This window comes from Letharia lupina, assembly GCF_014066315.1.
Source record: "Letharia lupina isolate WasteWater1 chromosome Unknown contig_9, whole genome shotgun sequence".
NCBI classification, from domain to species: Eukaryota; Fungi; Ascomycota; class Lecanoromycetes; order Lecanorales; family Parmeliaceae; genus Letharia; species Letharia lupina.
The window spans coordinates 1,293,806-1,312,663 of record NW_023502978.1 but is presented as its reverse complement, the minus strand read 5'-3'; the positions used below and the strand labels follow the sequence as shown (position 1 = coordinate 1,312,663).

The 18,858-nt window shown below is 50.4% G+C and overlaps 8 protein-coding genes across 8 annotated transcripts; 4 read left to right on the top strand and 4 right to left on the bottom strand.

Moving 5' to 3' along the window:
• Positions 1–259: 259 nt before the first annotated feature.
• HO133_010868 (uncharacterized protein) lies at positions 260–2,154 on the bottom strand (the record flags this gene model as incomplete). Its single annotated transcript, XM_037301719.1, has 2 exons — positions 260–1,684; positions 1,741–2,154. 2 exons carry the CDS (start codon positions 2,152–2,154, stop codon positions 260–262), a joined length of 1,839 nt encoding a protein of 612 aa, XP_037153353.1.
• Positions 2,155–2,303: 149 nt separating this feature from the next.
• On the top strand, positions 2,304–5,787 carry HO133_010867 (uncharacterized protein; the record flags this gene model as incomplete). Its single annotated transcript, XM_037301718.1, is given in 6 exon segments — positions 2,304–2,405; positions 2,469–2,850; positions 2,898–3,636; positions 3,694–4,596; positions 4,649–5,287; positions 5,304–5,787. The coding sequence occupies 6 exon segments, from the start codon at positions 2,304–2,306 to the stop codon at positions 5,785–5,787; spliced, it is 3,249 nt and encodes a 1,082-aa protein (XP_037153352.1).
• A 568-nt stretch (positions 5,788–6,355) lies between these two features.
• HO133_010866 (uncharacterized protein) lies at positions 6,356–7,371 on the top strand (the record flags this gene model as incomplete). Its single annotated transcript, XM_037301717.1, has 2 exons — positions 6,356–6,732; positions 6,828–7,371. 2 exons carry the CDS (start codon positions 6,356–6,358, stop codon positions 7,369–7,371), a joined length of 921 nt encoding a protein of 306 aa, XP_037153351.1.
• A 1,827-nt stretch (positions 7,372–9,198) lies between these two features.
• On the bottom strand, positions 9,199–10,561 carry HO133_010865 (uncharacterized protein; the record flags this gene model as incomplete). Its single annotated transcript, XM_037301716.1, has 2 exons — positions 9,199–10,338; positions 10,388–10,561. The coding sequence occupies 2 exons, from the start codon at positions 10,559–10,561 to the stop codon at positions 9,199–9,201; spliced, it is 1,314 nt and encodes a 437-aa protein (XP_037153350.1).
• A 298-nt stretch (positions 10,562–10,859) lies between these two features.
• On the bottom strand, positions 10,860–12,007 carry HO133_010864 (uncharacterized protein; the record flags this gene model as incomplete). Its single annotated transcript, XM_037301715.1, has 2 exons — positions 10,860–11,516; positions 11,747–12,007. The coding sequence occupies 2 exons, from the start codon at positions 12,005–12,007 to the stop codon at positions 10,860–10,862; spliced, it is 918 nt and encodes a 305-aa protein (XP_037153349.1).
• A 1,123-nt stretch (positions 12,008–13,130) lies between these two features.
• On the bottom strand, positions 13,131–14,861 carry HO133_010863 (uncharacterized protein; the record flags this gene model as incomplete). The annotated part of the gene is made up of 4 exons (XM_037301714.1): positions 13,131–13,511; positions 13,642–14,193; positions 14,617–14,631; positions 14,805–14,861. 4 exons carry the CDS (start codon positions 14,859–14,861, stop codon positions 13,131–13,133), a joined length of 1,005 nt encoding a protein of 334 aa, XP_037153348.1.
• A 447-nt stretch (positions 14,862–15,308) lies between these two features.
• On the top strand, positions 15,309–15,893 carry HO133_010862 (uncharacterized protein; the record flags this gene model as incomplete). Its single annotated transcript, XM_037301713.1, has 1 exon — positions 15,309–15,893. The coding sequence occupies one exon, from the start codon at positions 15,309–15,311 to the stop codon at positions 15,891–15,893; it is 585 nt and encodes a 194-aa protein (XP_037153347.1).
• A 1,407-nt stretch (positions 15,894–17,300) lies between these two features.
• On the top strand, positions 17,301–18,202 carry HO133_010861 (uncharacterized protein; the record flags this gene model as incomplete). The annotated part of the gene is made up of 4 exons (XM_037301712.1): positions 17,301–17,402; positions 17,455–17,640; positions 17,692–17,877; positions 17,930–18,202. 4 exons carry the CDS (start codon positions 17,301–17,303, stop codon positions 18,200–18,202), a joined length of 747 nt encoding a protein of 248 aa, XP_037153346.1.
• Positions 18,203–18,858: the final 656 nt, after the last annotated feature.

Genomic DNA, 18,858 nt, shown 5'->3' with positions numbered 1-18,858 from the left:
TTGTCCGTCACATATTACGCCTGGCCGGACCGATAGGTATCGAGCGCTTCCGATCTTCTGGCGTTCTCTCAGCAGGCAATCTCCCTCTCTTGACCTCCTCTGTGTTAATTACAATAGTCTATTCAAGCTTTCGTGCGGAGCGGAAAAGAGTAGGTTGCCGAAAGATTGTTTCAATGTTCTTTGGGTCCTATCCATCAGATTCTTCGCAATGCCCTCTATGATCCTACAGTACCGAAGTCCTATGGGTTTTCGAACTTGGTCAATCGAAGTGAAATTCATATAACTTTTGCTCAAGTCTCTCCAGGGGACAAATCACATCGCGATGGAACGCAGCTTGCAACTCAGGGTTCTTCAGGTCCGTTCCGCATCCAAAATCACATTCCACCAATCTTTCGACAATCTTGTGAAAACTACTGCCCATATCAGTTTTCGCAGACTTCGCCAGCCTTCTGGCTGCAAAAAATTCGGTATACTGGTTCTCTCGGCCATTGTCGAGGTCCGCGAGGCTTTGCAGGCTTTCCAGTGTGGAAGTGTAGGCGATCTCAAGAAGTACAACGCCAAGGCTGAAGAGCAGTGGATTGCGAGCCAGATTATGGGGTTGAAGCATTGAAGCACGGGAAAGCTGTCCACAGGGTCCTTTGACTTTAACGTTCAGATGAGGCGATGTAAGACTTGGCATGTCCTGTACCGAAGCCAACTCATTGCCGAAGAAGTACACATCCTCGCTCCGCCACGACATCCTAAGCCAGGGTGTTGAATGGTACTGAAGGACTGCAATGGCCAGGGTTTTGGCGAGGTGTAGGCGCTCGTAAAGGGAAATTCCACCAACATTCTTTCGCTTTGACACATTCAATATGATCTGTCCAAGTGAAACAGCCTGCCGCGTCTGACGGCAACGTTTGTTTGACGATGGGTAGACGGAATTTCTGCACTTGTCTGTATCGTCTAGCACACCTACACACTCGCTCGCATGAAGTGGTTCTCGAAGACGCCTGCGAATGAAATCGCAAAAGTCTTTGCGCATACTATCACCGGATAGAATGGCGTTGGCTATTGCAGCAGTGGACAAGGTTGGTGGCATACATGCTGGCGCTAATGCCGCTGGCTGGAATCTCACGCTCTTCTTGGCCTTTTTCTGTGTAGCGCCTGATGCAGGTTCAATCTGTCGTTTTAGGGACTGACTGAGGCCGTCGTGGTAAATACTGGTAGTATGAGAATTACTAAGCTCCATAGCGTCACCGCTTGTCGAGTCCACAACGAACCATATCAGATCGCTTTGGTCAGCCGAGCCGGCCAGGGTCAAATGTGTGTATGCCACTCTGAACTTTACTTGGGCACTATGATCTCCTGTGATGTTTGCTTGCTCGACTTCGACACAGAAATGAGCCTGATGCTCTGTATGTTTCGTACAGGCTCGGCCGAGAGCTTCGTAGACCTGGCGAGAAGCTTGCCCTATAATCTGGTATCTTTCCACCTCTTGGCATGGCTTTACAGGAGGGGCTGCTTGTCTTTGTGACTGCAGAGAGGTTGATTTCAATGTCTGTGTCGATAGAGTTCGGAAGTCATCGTTCAATGAACGAAGATCACAAAGGGTTTGGTCTAGTCGCGGCTTTGAAAAGCTGAAGCGGAGCTTCTTAGCTATACGCCGCCTCCAGGGTTTGCTTCCGACGATGTCTGCTGTATCCTGTCGAAGCCTTTTGTCAGCACGTTTGCCAGAAGCATGGGACCATGATAGCATACCCTAGAATCCTGATCAATGGTAGTCTCGAGGTCTTGACTCTCGCCCTCAATGTCTCGAAGTCGCTCCTCAATCATCTCAACTGTCGTAATGCACGCATCTCTGGAATTACCAAGCAGGTGAGAAAGCTGCTTCTCCAACTCAACGTCTGACCATGAAGGGTGGTTTGCGCCTGAGGGGCCATTGAGCATGCTGGACGCGACATCATGCTCAACAATCTCTTCAAGCAGGATACGGCATTGGTTCCTGAAGATGGTCTTCTGGATACCCAGCAAATTGCGGAATCGGTCTGCTTCTTTCGCAAAGTTTTTATAGCGTATGAAGGGGCGCAAGCAGTCGTCGTAGTGTTCAGCAGCAGATGTCAGGAGCGGAAGAACCCCGAGCGCCAAGCCCGCTACAGTCTCGACTCCAGACATTGAGGCTCCTCAAGTTCTACAAGCAGAAACCATCCTCGACTACATTGAAGGGGAAACGATCAGAAATGATCGTGCTAGTGACAGTCGAGGATAGAGTCTGCTGCTTCTGCACTAGAGTACAACGACAAGCTTCTAAAGCACAGCCCGATATGTTCATCCGCCTGGCCTATCACGGTCAAGAAGGCAACGAGGCTGTCATGCAGGGCGCAATAGCTGCAAGGCTGAGCGCGGGACCAATGCGCTCTTTGCTGGTCTTTCTTGCTTAATGTTGGAGGCTATGGGCTAGGCATCTGTACCCTCTTCTCTTCTTGCAGTTCATGCCGCAAGATATGCAGGATGGTATATACAAGAAGGGGGGCGACGGATGTAATGACTACATGCTACAGTGGCTCCATGCGGACGCCTCTGGCCCTATAGCAGACAATGGAATTCCTGCTGGTGGCGAAGACAGTCTGGGCTTTGCCGCTCCCCTCTATCACCTTTGTCTCCGCGCACTGCAAGATTTCTATCGTCAAGAACGCAATAAACGCAGCTCTAGATCGCGCTCAATTGTCCTGAGAGAGTGTCTCGGGAGGCTTTATCTGTGGGGCGAACCCTTTGGCGTCGGGGAGCTTGACAGAGCACTGGAACAGTCTGATGAGTTGAGAAATGATGTAGTAGAGCGCCTCGTTCATATTGGGAAGCTTCTTCTGCACGGTAAGCCTTCAGTCGTCGAATGAGACTTTGCTAACATCTCTGAAAAGAACTGGCAAAGTCGGTTCCTCTTTCGAAAGCCCCACATCAGCCGTCGAAGCAAGTTGAAGAACTTGAGTCTGCCATCAAGCAAGGAAAGCTCATAATATCTGGAGACCAGCACGAGATACCGCAGAATGGTCATGATAGCGATGAGGAATATGGTTCTGGAAGAGAAGGCTCGTCGGACAGCGGCAGCTACGATATATTTGAAGACCTTGACTTTACCACTACGTGCATTATGGAGCTTGGACCAAGTCTGGAGCAGAATCTTAAACAAGCTGAAAATGCTCGAGTCCAACATTCATACCCCACAATTGTACCTTTCTCTGTTTCTGGCCCTGCCACGATATATGTGTCATTAATTCGAGAGAAGTTCAAAAAGGCACACTACAAGTTGGTTGAACGACTAGGAGAAGCCAATTGGCAGAGGCACAAAGATGTTCGGGAGAAGATGGAGAACACGGAACACTCCCTTGAGGGAACAAAGAATCTTGCTCGTGAAACAGGTACTGCATCGTCCATTTTTCGACCATATTCAGATTTCCACGATTCTGGAATTGGCACAACTATTCCAGCGCAAACCGAGTATGCTCCATCCCATACCTCCTTTCAATCGAGCAACAGCGAAGGAGAACGAAACTCGCCTCGAGTACCTAGAGAACCCCCTGAAGTCGGTGCCAGAAAACGATTCCAATGTTTTTTGTGCAGACGCATTATTTCAAACGTCAAAAATCGTGTGGACTGGAAGTAGGTCCCAGCAATCTGTTCCTGTCGTTAAGGAATCTAAAACTAATGCAGTCCTAGGATGCACGTTTTTGCCGACCTACAACCATACATTTGCACGTTCTCAGACTGTGGTGATGAGCTAGCCCAGTTCACTACCCGGGTAGCGTGGGCCGATCATGAATTTACTGAGCATCGCAATGACCGGGCGTGGAAGTGTCTAGAGTGTTCGAAGAGATTTACCAGTGCCTCAGACTGGGAGCAACACCTTCAGGAATTTCATCGACGTGTATTTAGCGGGCTTCAGCTCCATGTAGCCAAGAACACGGCGTACCAGATACAGCCGAGACCAATCGCGACTGAAGAATGTCCCCTGTGTCGTATCATTGTTGGGAAGTCCCGCCGAGCATTTGTTAAACACGTTGGACGACACATGGAAGAGATCGCGTTAATGGCCCTGCCCCGGAATACGGAAGAAGACTCGAGTGACGGCTCTATCAGTACAGATCAGATCTCTGTCGGATTAGAAAAATATGAGATGCTGGCTGCCGAGACAGGCCTTGAAGCGCGTGAGGACATGAGCAGTCATCAGACTGAATACGGTGCGACTAGTCTTACCACCAATCAACCAGGAGTAGCTGATCAAGAATTAGAAGCTGCTAGACTCAACCGTGAGTGGGATCATTCCCAAAAGGACGATATCGAGGATGAGGACGAAGAGGTGACAAGATGCATTTGCGGCAATCAAGAGTACCCAGGACTGCCTGTATCCTCTGGCGAACCTAGCAAAGGAGGCGCCAAAGTTTATTCAGATCCTGCGGCTTTTCGAGAAGATGCCACTGGATGGTACATTCAATGCGATAGCTGCAATGTTTGGCAACACGGAGGCTGCGTCGGCATAATGGATGAATCCACATGCCCAGAAGAATACACCTGTGAGCAGTGCTGCCCAGGCTTGCACGATATTAGAACGACAGTCAAAGGGTACGTACCCCTCGGGGGTCTCGTTGAACCATGCTAATAAGACGAGTGGTAGGCGGAAATACTCTCTTTATCTTCCTGTCCATCAGTCGCAGAAAATGGCCTCGAAGCAAAAGTCAACTCCTGTTTTTGTGCTTGGAGACAAAACGTCAGTTGACTCAGTTGACTTGGCCCACAACGATACCACCAGCGCACCGTTGAACCGAGATGGAAATGATGAGACACCACTCGCAAGAGCATGTAAATTCGGCAGCATAGAAGAAGCTGAGAAATGTTTAAAAGAATGTCCGACGAATATCAATGTACCTGACTATGCAGGTAATACGCCACTACAGACCGCTGCCCTCGAGGGTAGGACCGAGATTGTCCAGCTTCTGTTGACTGCTGGATGCGACATCAGTTGCGAGAACATGATCAAGGACACTCCACTCGTTGATGCCGTTGAGAATGGTCACCTGGAGGTAGCAAAGATGCTGCTGAGGGCAGGATGTAATCCAAAGCAGACTGACTCGCGTGGAAAGACGATATTAGGCCTAATTAATACGAGTCACGATAACGCGGACAAGATGCGAGAAGCACTTGAGGCAAGTCTCGCCCATTTCGGACCTGACGTCGAAAATGAAGTCGGAGGCTACATCATAAAATGCATCTGCGGCTTTCCAAAGGATGATGGGAACACCGTGTACTGCGACCCGTGTGACACTTGGCAGCATACCCAATGTTACTATACAGACAAGGACGGTAATGTGCCCACAAAAGAGGAACTCGAAGATTTCGATCACTTTTGCGCAGATTGCCGACCAAGATCGCTCAATGCAAAAGGTGCCACCGAACGACAGTGGACCCGGCATAAAAGAAGAATATGCGAGTGCCACATTGACACAACGTCATCCTGTCTATGGGAACTCCATCTTCTCGGAAGGCCAAAGCGTTTACCGCACTGGTGATGCCAATGATAATATTGCAGACTTTCCGTTCGAGCCAGGGACAGCCAAGGGCTCTGTGGTGGCTCAACCTACATCTGGTGGGCAGGATGAGGATGGAAACACTGACAATGTTTCCGAAACCGGTTTTCCAAACCGCGAGATCGACGATTTGCCTCGACCCTTTCAAGGCTTAATTCGCGAAAGCGTAAAGCCAACTCGCATGGCTAGACACATCCGAGTAGAAACCCTCCAGGCTGCATCTATCTAAGGCATAGATTCCCAACGCAACCACGCATGTGAGGGCCCCTCTGTGAAGGGATTCGCAGGGGATTGTCTGTTATCCTTTGGGGGTGAAATCTTGGCGTCATCTCTAATGAGGATTTGCTGCACTGCTGCCTAGTAGTCGTTTAGATTGATAGGTTGCAAACGGGGACCGCCGCTGGGGATGCATTGGATCACTGCATTCGATGCACTCTCAATCAAAAACCTTTTGGGAGAGAAAGGAGCACCAGGACTGTCTCCGGGCATTCTTAGAGAGCTTGCAAGTACAACGCAGTCTTGTGAGAAAGTGTATGCAACATCCAGATAGCGATCGCCTACGAAACTAGCTGCCTCTCTTGGGTGAAACTCAGTGTGTAGGAATATATCGTCCCTAACGGCTATCATGTACCTCTGTAATTTTTATTGATTTGTAAGAAATACACGCACGCAATCTTAGCACTAATCAGGTAATCACAATTACAAATCCGATATACAAAATACGCAGTACATATGAACCAGGGCTGCTTCTTCACTACAGGCGAAAACCGAGAGTCTACTTCTCAAAAAACTGAACAATGGCATCTACAATCACCGCCCCATCAACCACTGCACCCCATCTTCTGAGCAACAATGACCACGAAGTCCAGACGAGCCAGTCGACCCCGAAAGGACCTGAGGCCCACGACGTAGTCGCGGATTTCCACTACTACAAAGACCCCGGCGATGGCAGTCTCCCAGCACCGAGCTACGTCGGCAGACCGGAGACATACGAGCGACCGGCCGAGACGAGAACGATGGTCGTGCACGACATTCGTGGAGAAGAGGACAAGTACAGCTTGGACAAGACGGGGTTCCAGATCTATAGACATGTCAGTCAGGAGAGCGCGTTTGAGGATGAGGCGGAAATCGAGAGGGTTTACTACCCGGAAATCGAAGAGATTTTGAAGTCTGCGTAAGGTCATCTTTCTCGTTTTGGTGTTGATTTCATCAATCTAGCCACCGTATTCGCGCAAAGACTACACTCCGTACTAACCTCAATCTTCCCAGCACCGGCGCCTCCGAAATCTTCATCTTCGACCATACCATCCGCCGCCAATCCTCCGACCAGCGCATCACCGACGCGGCCAAAGCCCTCCGCGGCCCCGTCCAACGCGTCCACATCGACCAATCCTACAAAGCCGGCCCCGAGCGCGTCCAGCACCACTTCCCCGCCGACGCCGAGCGCCTCCTCAAAGGCCGCTACCAGATCATCAACGTCTGGCGTCCCATCAAGACCATCCGCAAAGACCCGCTCGGCGTCGCGGACGCCACGTCCGTGCCCGAAGAGGACCTTTTGCCCGTGCAGCTGATCTATCCGGATCGTGTCGGGGAGACTTTTACGGTTCGTCCGAGTGCGCGTCATCGCTGGTTTTACCTAAAGGAGCAGACGCCGCGGGAGGTGATGTTGATTAAGTGTTTTGATTCTAAGCTGGATGGGAGGGCTAGGAGGGCGCCGCATAGCGCGTTTGTGGATCAGGGGGCTGAGGGTGAGAGTCCTAGGGAGAGTATCGAGGTTAGAGCGTTGGTCTTCCATCCGGATGATGTTGAGTGAGGTCGGAACGTAATCGGCTAAAGACTCGAGATCGACGCGGACATAGCACTTACTGCAATGTCAACCACATGAACCCATCTTTGAGTATCTATTGTAATGCCCCTATTATGAAACAGTGGATTCCAATCGGACTTCGGAGCAGATGGCTGTTCTATTCTGCCACTCATTTGTTCGCCGTAAATCCCTAACACCACGACTTGGATAGCCACCAACGTCGACGCCGGTACATGGATTCCGAATACACCTTTGCGCCGCCGCTGCGCGGTAGCATGCAGCCGAGTTCCACGGACACGGCGAGGCCGCAGGCGGCTATGATGGCGCCAAGAATCCAGACTGTCAATGCAAGACCGACGCTACCTACGGATTTGTAGATGTTTCCCGGCGTGACGAAGATGCCGGAGCCGACAATGCGCGAGACGGTGAGCATGTAGGCGGAGATCCACGGTCAAATTGGGGCCAGAGGTGGCAGTTTCGGGTAGGGTGTCGAGTTCGGTGGAGCGATCATTGGAGGCGGGTGGGACGTGGCCGTCATGTAGGTTGTTTGTAAACTGATTCGGCTCAACAGAGGTAGTGAAGGGTGGCTCATGATCGAGGAGAGGTTGCAGCTCGTTGGGAGCTTTAGGCATCACAAATCTAACGCTGTGTTCCTACTCCCCCATGGAATAATTGGATGGAATTCGTCGAGGCTGCGATTGTAACGGTAATGGCACTTGGACAGAACACGCTGGTAAGCAAGCAAGTGATGGAGGAAGCGGGATATAAATCAGCGTGAGGTGTTGCATATCTATGTATTGAACCACTTTATGTACGCTGACTTTTGAGGAGGCACTCCGTTGAGCGCGTGTACACACCTACACAAGATCAATCACGACATCTGATGAGTGATGGCTCTATGCAATTACGTCGTTCTTGGCTCGTTTCTTAGCCTATACTTGTCGCGTAACGCGTCGTTTTCAAGTATCAGACAGCAAAATATAGATTCGATAGTAAACATGCTGGCGAGAACGACGGATATAAGGGAGAGTCCTAAAAGAAGCAGAACAAGGTGCCGGAAAAACATCCGTAAAGTACTTTAGGCAGTCCGCGTCTAGAACGACCATCAATGAATCACATACAGAGTTGATCTCAACTTACCAATCGGGCAGCGCCGCTCTCACTCGCAACGCGTCACCAGAGTGATTGCTCCTCATGACAAGGGTGGGCTGCTGGCTGAATCCTGATGCTGTTGGCGTTACAAATCATCCGCTGCATATCCCTCGGCTGCCGGATCAAGTGGGATTGGAGCGTAGCGACAGAGAAACACACAACTCCCAAGGATTCGAACCTTACGAAAGACTCACTCGCAAAGATTGACATAGTTCGTTCAATTATTCCTGTTTGTATATCGTGTTGTCCCAGGAGTTTTGGAAGGCCTTGCCTTGCCTTGTCAGCCGCCGCCTAGATTATAATCTAGCCGACCCTACCCGGCTAGCGGCTTGCAAAACCACTTTATGAAGTTAGAGGAGTTCGACAGTTGTGAAAGGTTACCTAGAAACTATCGTTTTACCTAGGAGGAGGGATCTATAAAAGTCATATAGTTAGGGCGCAGTACCCCAAAAAATTGACAATTTCACAAACTTTCCCTAAAAATCGTTGTTTTACCTGTGACGAATTTTCATCTTTTCAAGTATTTCGTCCTTCCTATTGTGAGTTGATATTCACTCTATACATGACTTTTGCTACACTCTCTTCCTTGTATATACGAGCCTTACACATCCATACATCATAGCTTTTCCATTTCTGTCCCGACAAGCTCTATGACGTTTTCTTTCTCTGTTGTCTATGCCCTCAGACTTTCCCAATTCTCTGCACAACCATCGCCGTTGCCGCCCCGCCCCCATTGCAGATAGCAGCGACCCCATACTCCCCCACCTCCAACTGATGCAACAGCGTCGTCAATATCCTACTCCCCGAGCTCCCTAGCGCATGACCCAGACTTATCGCACCACCAAGCATATTTACATTCCCACCATCCAAGCCCATAATCTTCTGGTTCGCTTTGATAACGGCCGCAAACGCTTCGTTGAATTCCCACACCGAAACTTGATCTTTCGAGATTCCCGCTCTTTCCAGCGCGATCGGTACAGCTTTAGCGGGCGCGACGGGAAAATCCACCGGATCGACTGCTGCGTCGGCGGAAGAAACGATGCGGGCGAGGACACGGCTGCCGGAGCCATATTCAGCTGCAACGTCTTTGCTGCCCAAGACTAGCGCTGAGGCACCGTCGTTGAAAGTTGACGAGTTCGCTGCCGTGACTGTTCCGCCATCCTTCACAAACGCAGGCTTGAGTGTGGGCACCTTCTCTTCCCTCAGGTTATCGTAGCCCTCGTCTTTTTCAATGACCGTCTCCCCTTTCTTCCCTTTTATCGTAACAGGCGCAATCTCATCAGTAAACTTACCCTCCTTCCACGCTTTCTGTGCACGGTGGAAACTTTGAATCGCATACTCATCCTGCTCTTGTCTAGAGATGTTGTGTTTCTTGGCGGTTTCTTCAGCACAAACACCCATGTGGAATTGATTATAAACATCCCACAACCCATCCTTAATCAGTCCGTCCTCCATACTAATAGTCCCGAAAGGGGGATGCTGATTTGACCTGGGCATATAATAAGGTACACGGCTCATATTCTCCATGCCTCCTGCAACTTGTGCTTCCGCGAGGCCCAATTGTATATTCTGTGCCGCAAATACCACGGCTTTCAAGCCTGAGGCACATACTTTGTTGATGGTGACTGCATCCACGGTAGGGGAGAGGCCAGCCAGCATGGAGGCTTGCCGAGCAGGTGACTGTCCGACGGAGGCTTGGAGAACATTGCCCATGTAAACATCGGTAATCTTGGACGTGGGAACGCCGGACTTCTTCAGGGCGGAGGTAATGGCTGTTGCGCCGAGTTGGGGGGCGGGGACTGGGACAAAGGAGCCGTTGAACTGGTTCGTATTAGTGCAAGGACGTGAATGAGCAAAGACAGAGCAATACTTTGCCGGTGGGAGTCCGGGCGGCGCTGAGGATGTATGCGTCCCGGATCTCGCCCCTCGAAGCAGGACTGGTGGAGAGATGCCGTCTGACTTGAGCAACGCGTTGTAGGGGAGAGTGGCCTGCTGAGTGGGACGACAGCAAACGCTGCGAGGTTCTTGGTAATGTGGAAGACATGTCTGATGATGATGTCTGAAGGATGGAAAGTTCGGAGAGTCTCTTGCATGAGACCAAGTTGTACCGAGGCCAGAAAATGTGGGGCTTATCTCCGCCAAAAGCCGGTAAATAATGGCTTTTGAGGCTTGCTTTTCGTTATTCACAGACGGGGGTATTTACTCATCAAGATAGGAGCTCTGTGACTATCGTACAATGTTGTTTAGTCTAGACCTCTTAAAGCGTATGCACATGCTTCCAACGCCGACTTCTTGAACACGCAACACTCATTCCCTTTGTATCATGCGAACCCAGTCCCACCCTACCCAAACGCATTGTTCATAGCCTTATGCGCCAACTCCACCCCCAGAAAGGTCACAGCATTCGCCGGTACGGCCCTCGCCATCGCCGGCCCCATGCCGGGAAAGAACGCCTTAAAGCCTCCACTCGCATAAAGTCCTCTTATAGTGCCGCCAATCGTTGGTCGTCCCTCAGCACTTTGCAATCGACTCTTGATCGTATCAATCGGGAAAACAGGTATCCACATGGCCACACCCGCTGCCCCACCCGCAGTCATCACTGCCGTCAAGCTCAACTCCCCTGACGGGTTCCCATCTGCGTCTTTCGGCGTCATCTTTCTCTTCACGTATTCATAACTGGCAAAATATGTAGCGCTACCAGGCCCATCTCTTGCGAGCGTCATTGCAGAGCCGCGGTAGACGGATCGTATGCCGCCTTCTTTGTAAAGCTGACGCACGACGTCCATGCCGCCTGAGTAGCGGGGCTTTTCGCCTGGCGCCAGTTGTTTCTGGCCTTGAATCTGGAGGAGAACTTTTACGCGTTCGAAGGGAGCTGTTATGATGGTCATGGGGATGGCGGAAAAGAAGCCGGCGGTCGAGGTTTGGCCGATTGTGAAATGGGCGTCTGAGTTTGTTTGGGGGGAGAATGCTCGGACGAGCTTTTGACCAACATCATAGCCCTGGGTACATTCAGTGGGTGCTTGGAGGCGGACGGTGGAGATCGCGTACCCAGAAGCTGACAGCGACTGTAAGAGGAAATCGTCAGTCTTGGGGCAATGAGCTGGAAGTTCTGGAGCTCTCACACATCGGCGTCACGCCTACTAGAGGTGCCGATACACCCGCATATAGACCCTACCAAGTTCAATCAGCATGGTGATCCATTTCCTTCCATATGCCCTTGAATGCCTACCTTCCGTAAACCTTCCCGAGCAACAGTCTTCCTCACAACATCGAGAGCCCCACTATAAACTCCCTTCTCCGCCGTCTGCATTCGCACCTTCACCAAATCGAAGGGATGTCCCACGATGACAGCACATATTCCACCAACACCTCCGGCGATAAGGGAGCGGAAACTGGAGAGCGTTTGTTTTGAGGCTTCGACGACTTCAGTTCTGACTTCCTCTGCGGAAGGTATTGAAGGGCCGGTCGACGATGACGAAGAGGAAGACATGTTTTAGCGCAGAAAGGAGAGAAAAGACAAGAACGTGAAGAGAAAAAAGGGGAATGGGAGCTTCTTGTTGTGGGACGCAATTGTGGAATTTGGGTTGAGGATCGACAGCCGAGGCACACAGGCTTGCCAAGCCTGCCTTTTCTCCGGGGGGCCACCTTCCTCCGCCCCTCAACTTCACCCTTCGACCGCTGCCCTGACGACATGTCATATGGTCATGGCTGGCCGAATCCAAACGTATGAAAAGCTACATCAGTATCTATTGGATGAGATCTTGCAGCGAGCTTCGTATGTGCCGTTTGATGTCCGGAGTGGTGCGGTCAGCCTTTCGACCTTTCTGCAGCAGAAATGCAATGCTGTGCAGAGTAAGCGTGGGCCCCACCAGAGGTCATTGTGACGGGTGTTTAGGATTAGGCATTGTCTTCCTGACTGAACCTGGGGACTGTGGCATGGAATGTGACCTCAAGTTGGACGCTTCCTTGGACCATAATTCCTCGAGGATCGGCCAGCTGGAGCGACTTTACTGATGGCGGTTGCGATAGGCAAACATAAGCTCAACAGATCGAGTAGGTTTTGGAAGGGAAGTCGCTCACGGTTCGCGGAGGTTTTGGGTATTTGGAGAGCTGTTGCTGCGCGAATGCGCAGCTCTGGCACTCTCGGACAGAATTAGGTTTCTGGTGAAGTTCCTTATCATTACGTACTCGCTCTTTACATCCTCTACTCTGGTGTTTTGGACACAGTTCTTTCGCCTGATTTGGTATCGCGATGTTCGTCCATCCCATCTTCTTCACCTCGCGCTCAGGCGTCACTCTTCAATACAACGTCAAATCGACACTCTCAATACAATCTCTCTTGGGCACCGCTACTTTTAACTCTGTGCTTTCCATTCAACTCATCTTCTATTCCTCGCGTTTAAGCGCCGTCCTTCAGTATATTCTTCCTTAAGCAACAATTAGATTGGGACTTTCAACATAATCAGTGTCGAACCCTGCTAATCTTGAATTTCGTACTCTCCTTTTAATCTAGCCCTCTCTATACAATAAAGTCGAGCTTTAAGTATCGCACCTTTATTTAACAAATTTTTCTTCGCGCGTTAAGACGCGTTATCAACAATGCGCCCTTGACTTCAATCAGCCGCTGCTCCGCCCAGCTCCTTCTGCTGCCCCCGCTGCGGTGCTTCTTGATCAATGACGTGACCCTTGACCCCATCCAGAAACCCATTATCCAGCGCATGCTTCACAGCCGGGTACACAGCCCGCGCAAAGTTACTGTTCTGCGCTTGCACATACTCGAAATTAATGCCATCAAAAGCGCCAAAGATCTTCTTGCTCTCATCCGTAGATAGCAACGTCTGTGTACCACCAAGCAGCGAAGAAGTCCATCCGTGCAGCGTGTTCGATAAGCGCCAATCTCTCTGCCAGGTGTTTGGCGGAATGAGCTGGAAGTTCTCGATGAAGTCTGTAAGGTTGTCGATAGGGTGGTTGTTGACAGCAGGCTTGCCGACGTCCTCATGTACGCCGTATCATTCCTTCAGATCTTGCATTTCCCACGACGAAGGGAAGAAGGAGTCTTGCGGCAGCACCAGCACTTGATTATCAGCGGGGCTGAAATCCTTGGCTAGAGTGGTCAGCAGCCACGTTGCATTGTCCGTCGAAGATGACGTCTTGTAGGGCGTGGTAGGCTTTCATGAAATTGTTGTCGCGCGTGGATAGGAGGACTGCGGGACAAATCTGGCCATTCATCTGTCTTCCTATGAAATTTTCGAAACCGGTGCCGCGAAGTGGTTTCAGGTCTCGGAGGACGTAGGAGTCCTCGTTAAGGAAGATACCCCCGTATTTTACGAGCGCATCAGTGCGGACAAAATCGGACATGTTGGGTAGTGCTACGACTGTTTTGCCTGTCGTGGTGTTCGTAGGAGGTGTTGAATGGACGGATTCAAGGTTGGATATCTTGCCGATGGCTTGCATGTACGGGTTGATGGCGGTCGCGATCTCCTTTTTGACAATGTCGTCCACCACATTGGTGTGGATGTAGATGGTCTCTGGTTTGAGGAAGTGCCATGCAGAGTATATGGCAATGAAGTGGCGGAATTCGAATCCGAAGGTAGGAAGGCCGGCTTCTCTTTGGGTTTGATAATGTGGACGAAATGAACGATGTTTGGGACTGTTGTTGCTTGCAACAAAGCCGAGCTTAGCGTGCGAGTACCCTCAGCTCTCTGCACGGACGCGGCGATGACATCCACGTCCTAAAGAACGCCTGGCTAATGAAAGTTCTTCGTATCTATTCAGGCCTTCCACCTCCATCGCCGCTGCTTTCCTTGAGGGTTTTTACGAGCGTGTGCTTGAACGCGTCCACGAATACGCTCTAATGATGAGCCATCTGAAAGTAGTGTCCCTTTCTATACTAGACTTGCACTTGGACTTTACGTGCGACTCTGCCGAAGTCTCCTGGGATTTGATAGCCTTCGTTAGGGCAATGCTAGATGCAACCAAGAGAGGTTTCACGGGGAAGTTCAAAGCAATTGTGTTTCACGGCCCTACGGAAACGGTGGTGAATGTCGCGTTGCGGATTCGGGGGCCCGCTGATCCAAATGATAGTACGGAGACTAATACCGGGCTATGAGTGCGCTGAAAAGGGTGTCAGCACACCATGTTCTCAGAACAAGGTAGCGGCGTTAAGTTGATTCTTTCAGATGATAATCCGACCATACTGAGACCGGGATAATTCACATGTAAGAACGACCTTTGTACATCAATCTACATTGGTCCTCACTCTTTCCCCAACTAGTATCCCTTATTACTATCCTTCCCCATATCACACTACAGATACTAAGTCGTATCCCAGCTCGTGCTGTCATGGTTCTGAACGGAGTGGACTCCTTATTGACCAGGCATGTACCCCGCGGCGCTGGTTTTTACCTGAGAACACCCGCGGATAGTATGCATTACCACTGACATGTCCTCTTGACATCACGTTACAAAGGGGGATGTCAATAGTGTGTATTCCGAACAAGGAAACGTCTTGACCACTTTCTTTTCTGTGCCTACAATGCATCGGAAACAAAGGAGACAAGACTCGTCCTTGTCAGATCCATTGTCGAACAACTGCCTCACAGTTTCTTTCACTTGACCCACGCAATGTCCTCTTACTTCAACACGTCCGAAATCGAAACAAGGAAAACTTACCGACACAACCCTCTCATCAACATCCAGTCGAGCAAATCCGTAAAATCTCCCATCTTCCACCTCCACAAGAACCAATCTTAGCAAACCTCGGGCAGCGAGCTTTCGACACTATCGCGGCAATGCAAGAGGCAGATTGGGGCAGATATGCTCAAGCGCCTTTCATGACAGTACGAACATCGCAAAGCACAGCCGTTTCAACTAGCTGGAAGCAAAGTAAAGCAAAACAACCCGCGCAAACATTCGCCACTGATCGCACGTCTGACTTCTCAAAGGACACGTCCAGTCACGATGAAGACAAATTCCGCGCCGAAGTAGATCTCGCAGATCTCAAAATCAAGCAACGGCGCTGGAATTTCGCCCGGAGCTGGAGACCCGCATCCTCTGATAGTTCGCTAGCCGACGAGCCGCATATAAGCCCCCGGAGTCGTACTTGGCCTACCAAGGTGCCGTTGTCCGCTGATCGAACAGACAAGGAGAGAGTCGAAGACGACGATCTCCGCCTACGAAATACGATTGCAAAACCCAATCCGGCGCTCGACAGACGGCTGATGGGCCAATATCTCGACAGGTGCATCGCCGCTACAGAATCACAATTGGCAGGGGGAAGGAATAAGTCGAAGAAGAAAGAGGCCGTGAAGGAGATTGAGCGGCTGGTGGAGAAAGTAGTGAGTGACGCAGATGGGTTTGGCGCGCGAGAGGGATGAGTCGTCTACCAAGGAAGTATTCCCTGTACCTCCTGCCTTCCTCTTGCAATGACTTATTGCGAGTTATCACAACACCGCCTCCATCAATCTCTTAGACAGGAAGCCGGACGCGAGTTCTAAACAGCATGAAGCACTCATGGGTCTTGAATTACTAATGGGTCTGATCCGCGAGATTGAAGGGGCAGCTGTAAGTGTTCATCCTCTCGTTGAATTTGCCTCGTTGACGTGATCGAAAGCGTGTGATCAAAACCGAGCCGACCGTTGGCACAGTCCAAGATGAGACTCGCAATGTGAACCGAGAGATGACCCGGCCTGCCTTAGTATCTCCTCCTTAAAGCTTAAGTAAACTTAGATATACGAGGTTATTTTCTATTTAAGAAACGCTCGCACGATCTAATACCTTCAGAATATGATGTTGATTGTAGGATTTAGCCTCTTTCTTGTCATGTGATAGCGGTAATGTCGGACTAAAATCAATCGTTCGTTATGCCAGAATCATTCAAAGACTCAGGACCAGCAAAAAGAGTCCTTAGTATTAGGACATAAGCGAAACGTCAACTTCGGTGTCATCGACAAAGAAGGCTAGGCCCGGCGACAACTCGACTGCACCAATCAACAGTGGACCTGGTGATGATTGGTGCCGATATTTACTCCTGGAGCTGGGCCGCTCTTCTGCCTCCACTGTCCGTGCTTACTTGAAGTTTAAGATAGACTGCACGACCTCGTCCCTAATGAAGTATCGGTTGGACTGCCAGTCTCTTGTATGATTCCTTCGCCGGTAATGGATGGCTTATCGCTATTGTGAAACTATTACGAGTAGAGCTAGTTGGCAAAGAATCAAAAAAAGATATCCATGCATGCCTGAACGGAGAGGATGAGGGCCAATCGCGCATGTCGTGCCACAACGAATTCGCCACTTCATCCTCTCCATTCCCCCTCCCCTCACAATGCCATATTCCTCATTGGCCAGTGCGCGCCTACATCGGGAGCTTCAAACGTCCTCGCGCGAGCTGTGAAACAAGATTGCCATACCCAAAGTTCGACACTGATATTTGATAGGTGTTTACCGATCCCGGATCGCGAACCAAGAATAGCCATGTCAGTGGCAGATGAAACCCGCTGGCGCCAAGTCACGTGGGACTTGGTCCAAGCTTCGGAAGAATCGATATATCTTCTCTAGACATTTTCTCTTCATCTTTTTTTTCCCCACCAGCAGTTTACTTTCATAATTCCTTCTCTTGTTCAATACGTTCTCTTTAGTATCAGCAGGTCTGATAACCAGCGCCTATTTGTACATACACACACATACTTCACACTTTCTTTGCACAATTTCATTCGTCATCAGCAGGTCTGATACCTAGTACATACCTTCACCATTACATACCCAGACCTTTATTAAACATCAAAATGCGTCTCTACCTCGTCCTCCTAGCGCTCTCCACCCTCGCAGCGGCCGGACCGCTCCCACCCTTCCCGAAAGCTGCCCTAGAAGCCCGCGCTCCTCCCTTTGTAAGTCCAGTCCCTACCGGAAAAGGCCACGGCTGACAACATGACCCCACAGACGCCAGCTAATAACACCCTGGGTTCTGATCCAGTCGCGGCCTTGACCAGATTGAAGGCGGTCTATGACAGTGTCAATGAACCCAAACCTAGTGGTTCCTCAATAGCCAAGCGCGATTTTTGGAAGTGGCTCAAGGATGCAATTGAATCTCCTGGTCTGAAGATTAGATCTCCCGTCTCCAACTCTGTAAGTTCTGACCCTTATGAAGAACAACAGAGCTGACACGGAAATTTTCAGACATCCTATGACGAAGCACTCGGTCCTGATCTCGTCACGACCTTGACTGATTTGAAAGCTGTCTACGATAGCCTTGATGTGAAACGCACGGAGAGCGGCATCAAAGCCAAGCGCGACTTTTGGAAGTGGCTCAAGGATGCAATTGAATCCCCCGGTCTGAAGATTAGATCTCCCGTCTTCAACTCCGTAAGTTTTGCCCTTCGCCAGGAAGAATAGAGCTGACAGGCAACCTTTTCAGACATCTTTTGAAGAAGCACTCGGTCCTGAGCTCGTGGCGACCTTGACTGATTTGAAGGCTGTCTACGAAGGTCTCAATGAAAAACGCACGGAGGGTGGCTTCAAAGCCAAGCGCGGTTTCTGGAAATGGCTCAAGGAGACGATCGAATCTCCTGGCCTGGAGGCCAGATCATACAGCGGCTACTCTCTCATCGACAGCAACTCAGACGATGCCTCCGAAACCGAGCGCACTCCTGTGGGTGGCACCGGGTCTAAAGGCCCGATCTTCCCATGAGGAGAGTCTCATGAACAGCATCTCAGACGGCATCCTAAAGGGCAACAGGGGGTGGCCTTTCCACTGACGCTTCTAACTCTAGCGTCGAAGCAGGATCTTGATCTGATGGACGCAATGATGAGCTACGATCGGGGCATGAGGATAATTGGTTCTGTACATAGTGGCATGCGAGTGTGACGAATGAAACGAAGATTTGCGACCAAACCCTAATCTGCCGTCGCTCTGTTGGAGCATCTTTTGTCATTCGCTACGCGCCCATTCTAAACCTGATTGGTGAAGTGTGAAGAAGCGAGGTTCGACCGCGGAAAGCCCAAGCGACTCTGCCGTCCAGCATCGTCAATCTATGAACCGCTCCATGAAGTGGTAGGATATCCATTCGAGACAAGTGTTCTGTCCCCACGTGTGTCATGAAAGCATGAGTATTCCGTCTCTGGGAGAGGCGAAGTTTGTGGAAATCCAAGCCGGGTCGATTTCCGTAGGGCGATCATGATCAAGAGATTGACCAACTGCAGTACGAGACCAATGTTTGTGACAAAGAACGTTGGATTGTCCCCAAAGCTTGAGATCGAAGTAGCTACACCGAACGAGAAGAGAAGGTGGGAGACGTCAATACCGAGCCAGAAAGCATATCCATGTAGCCAGACCTGAAAACAGTT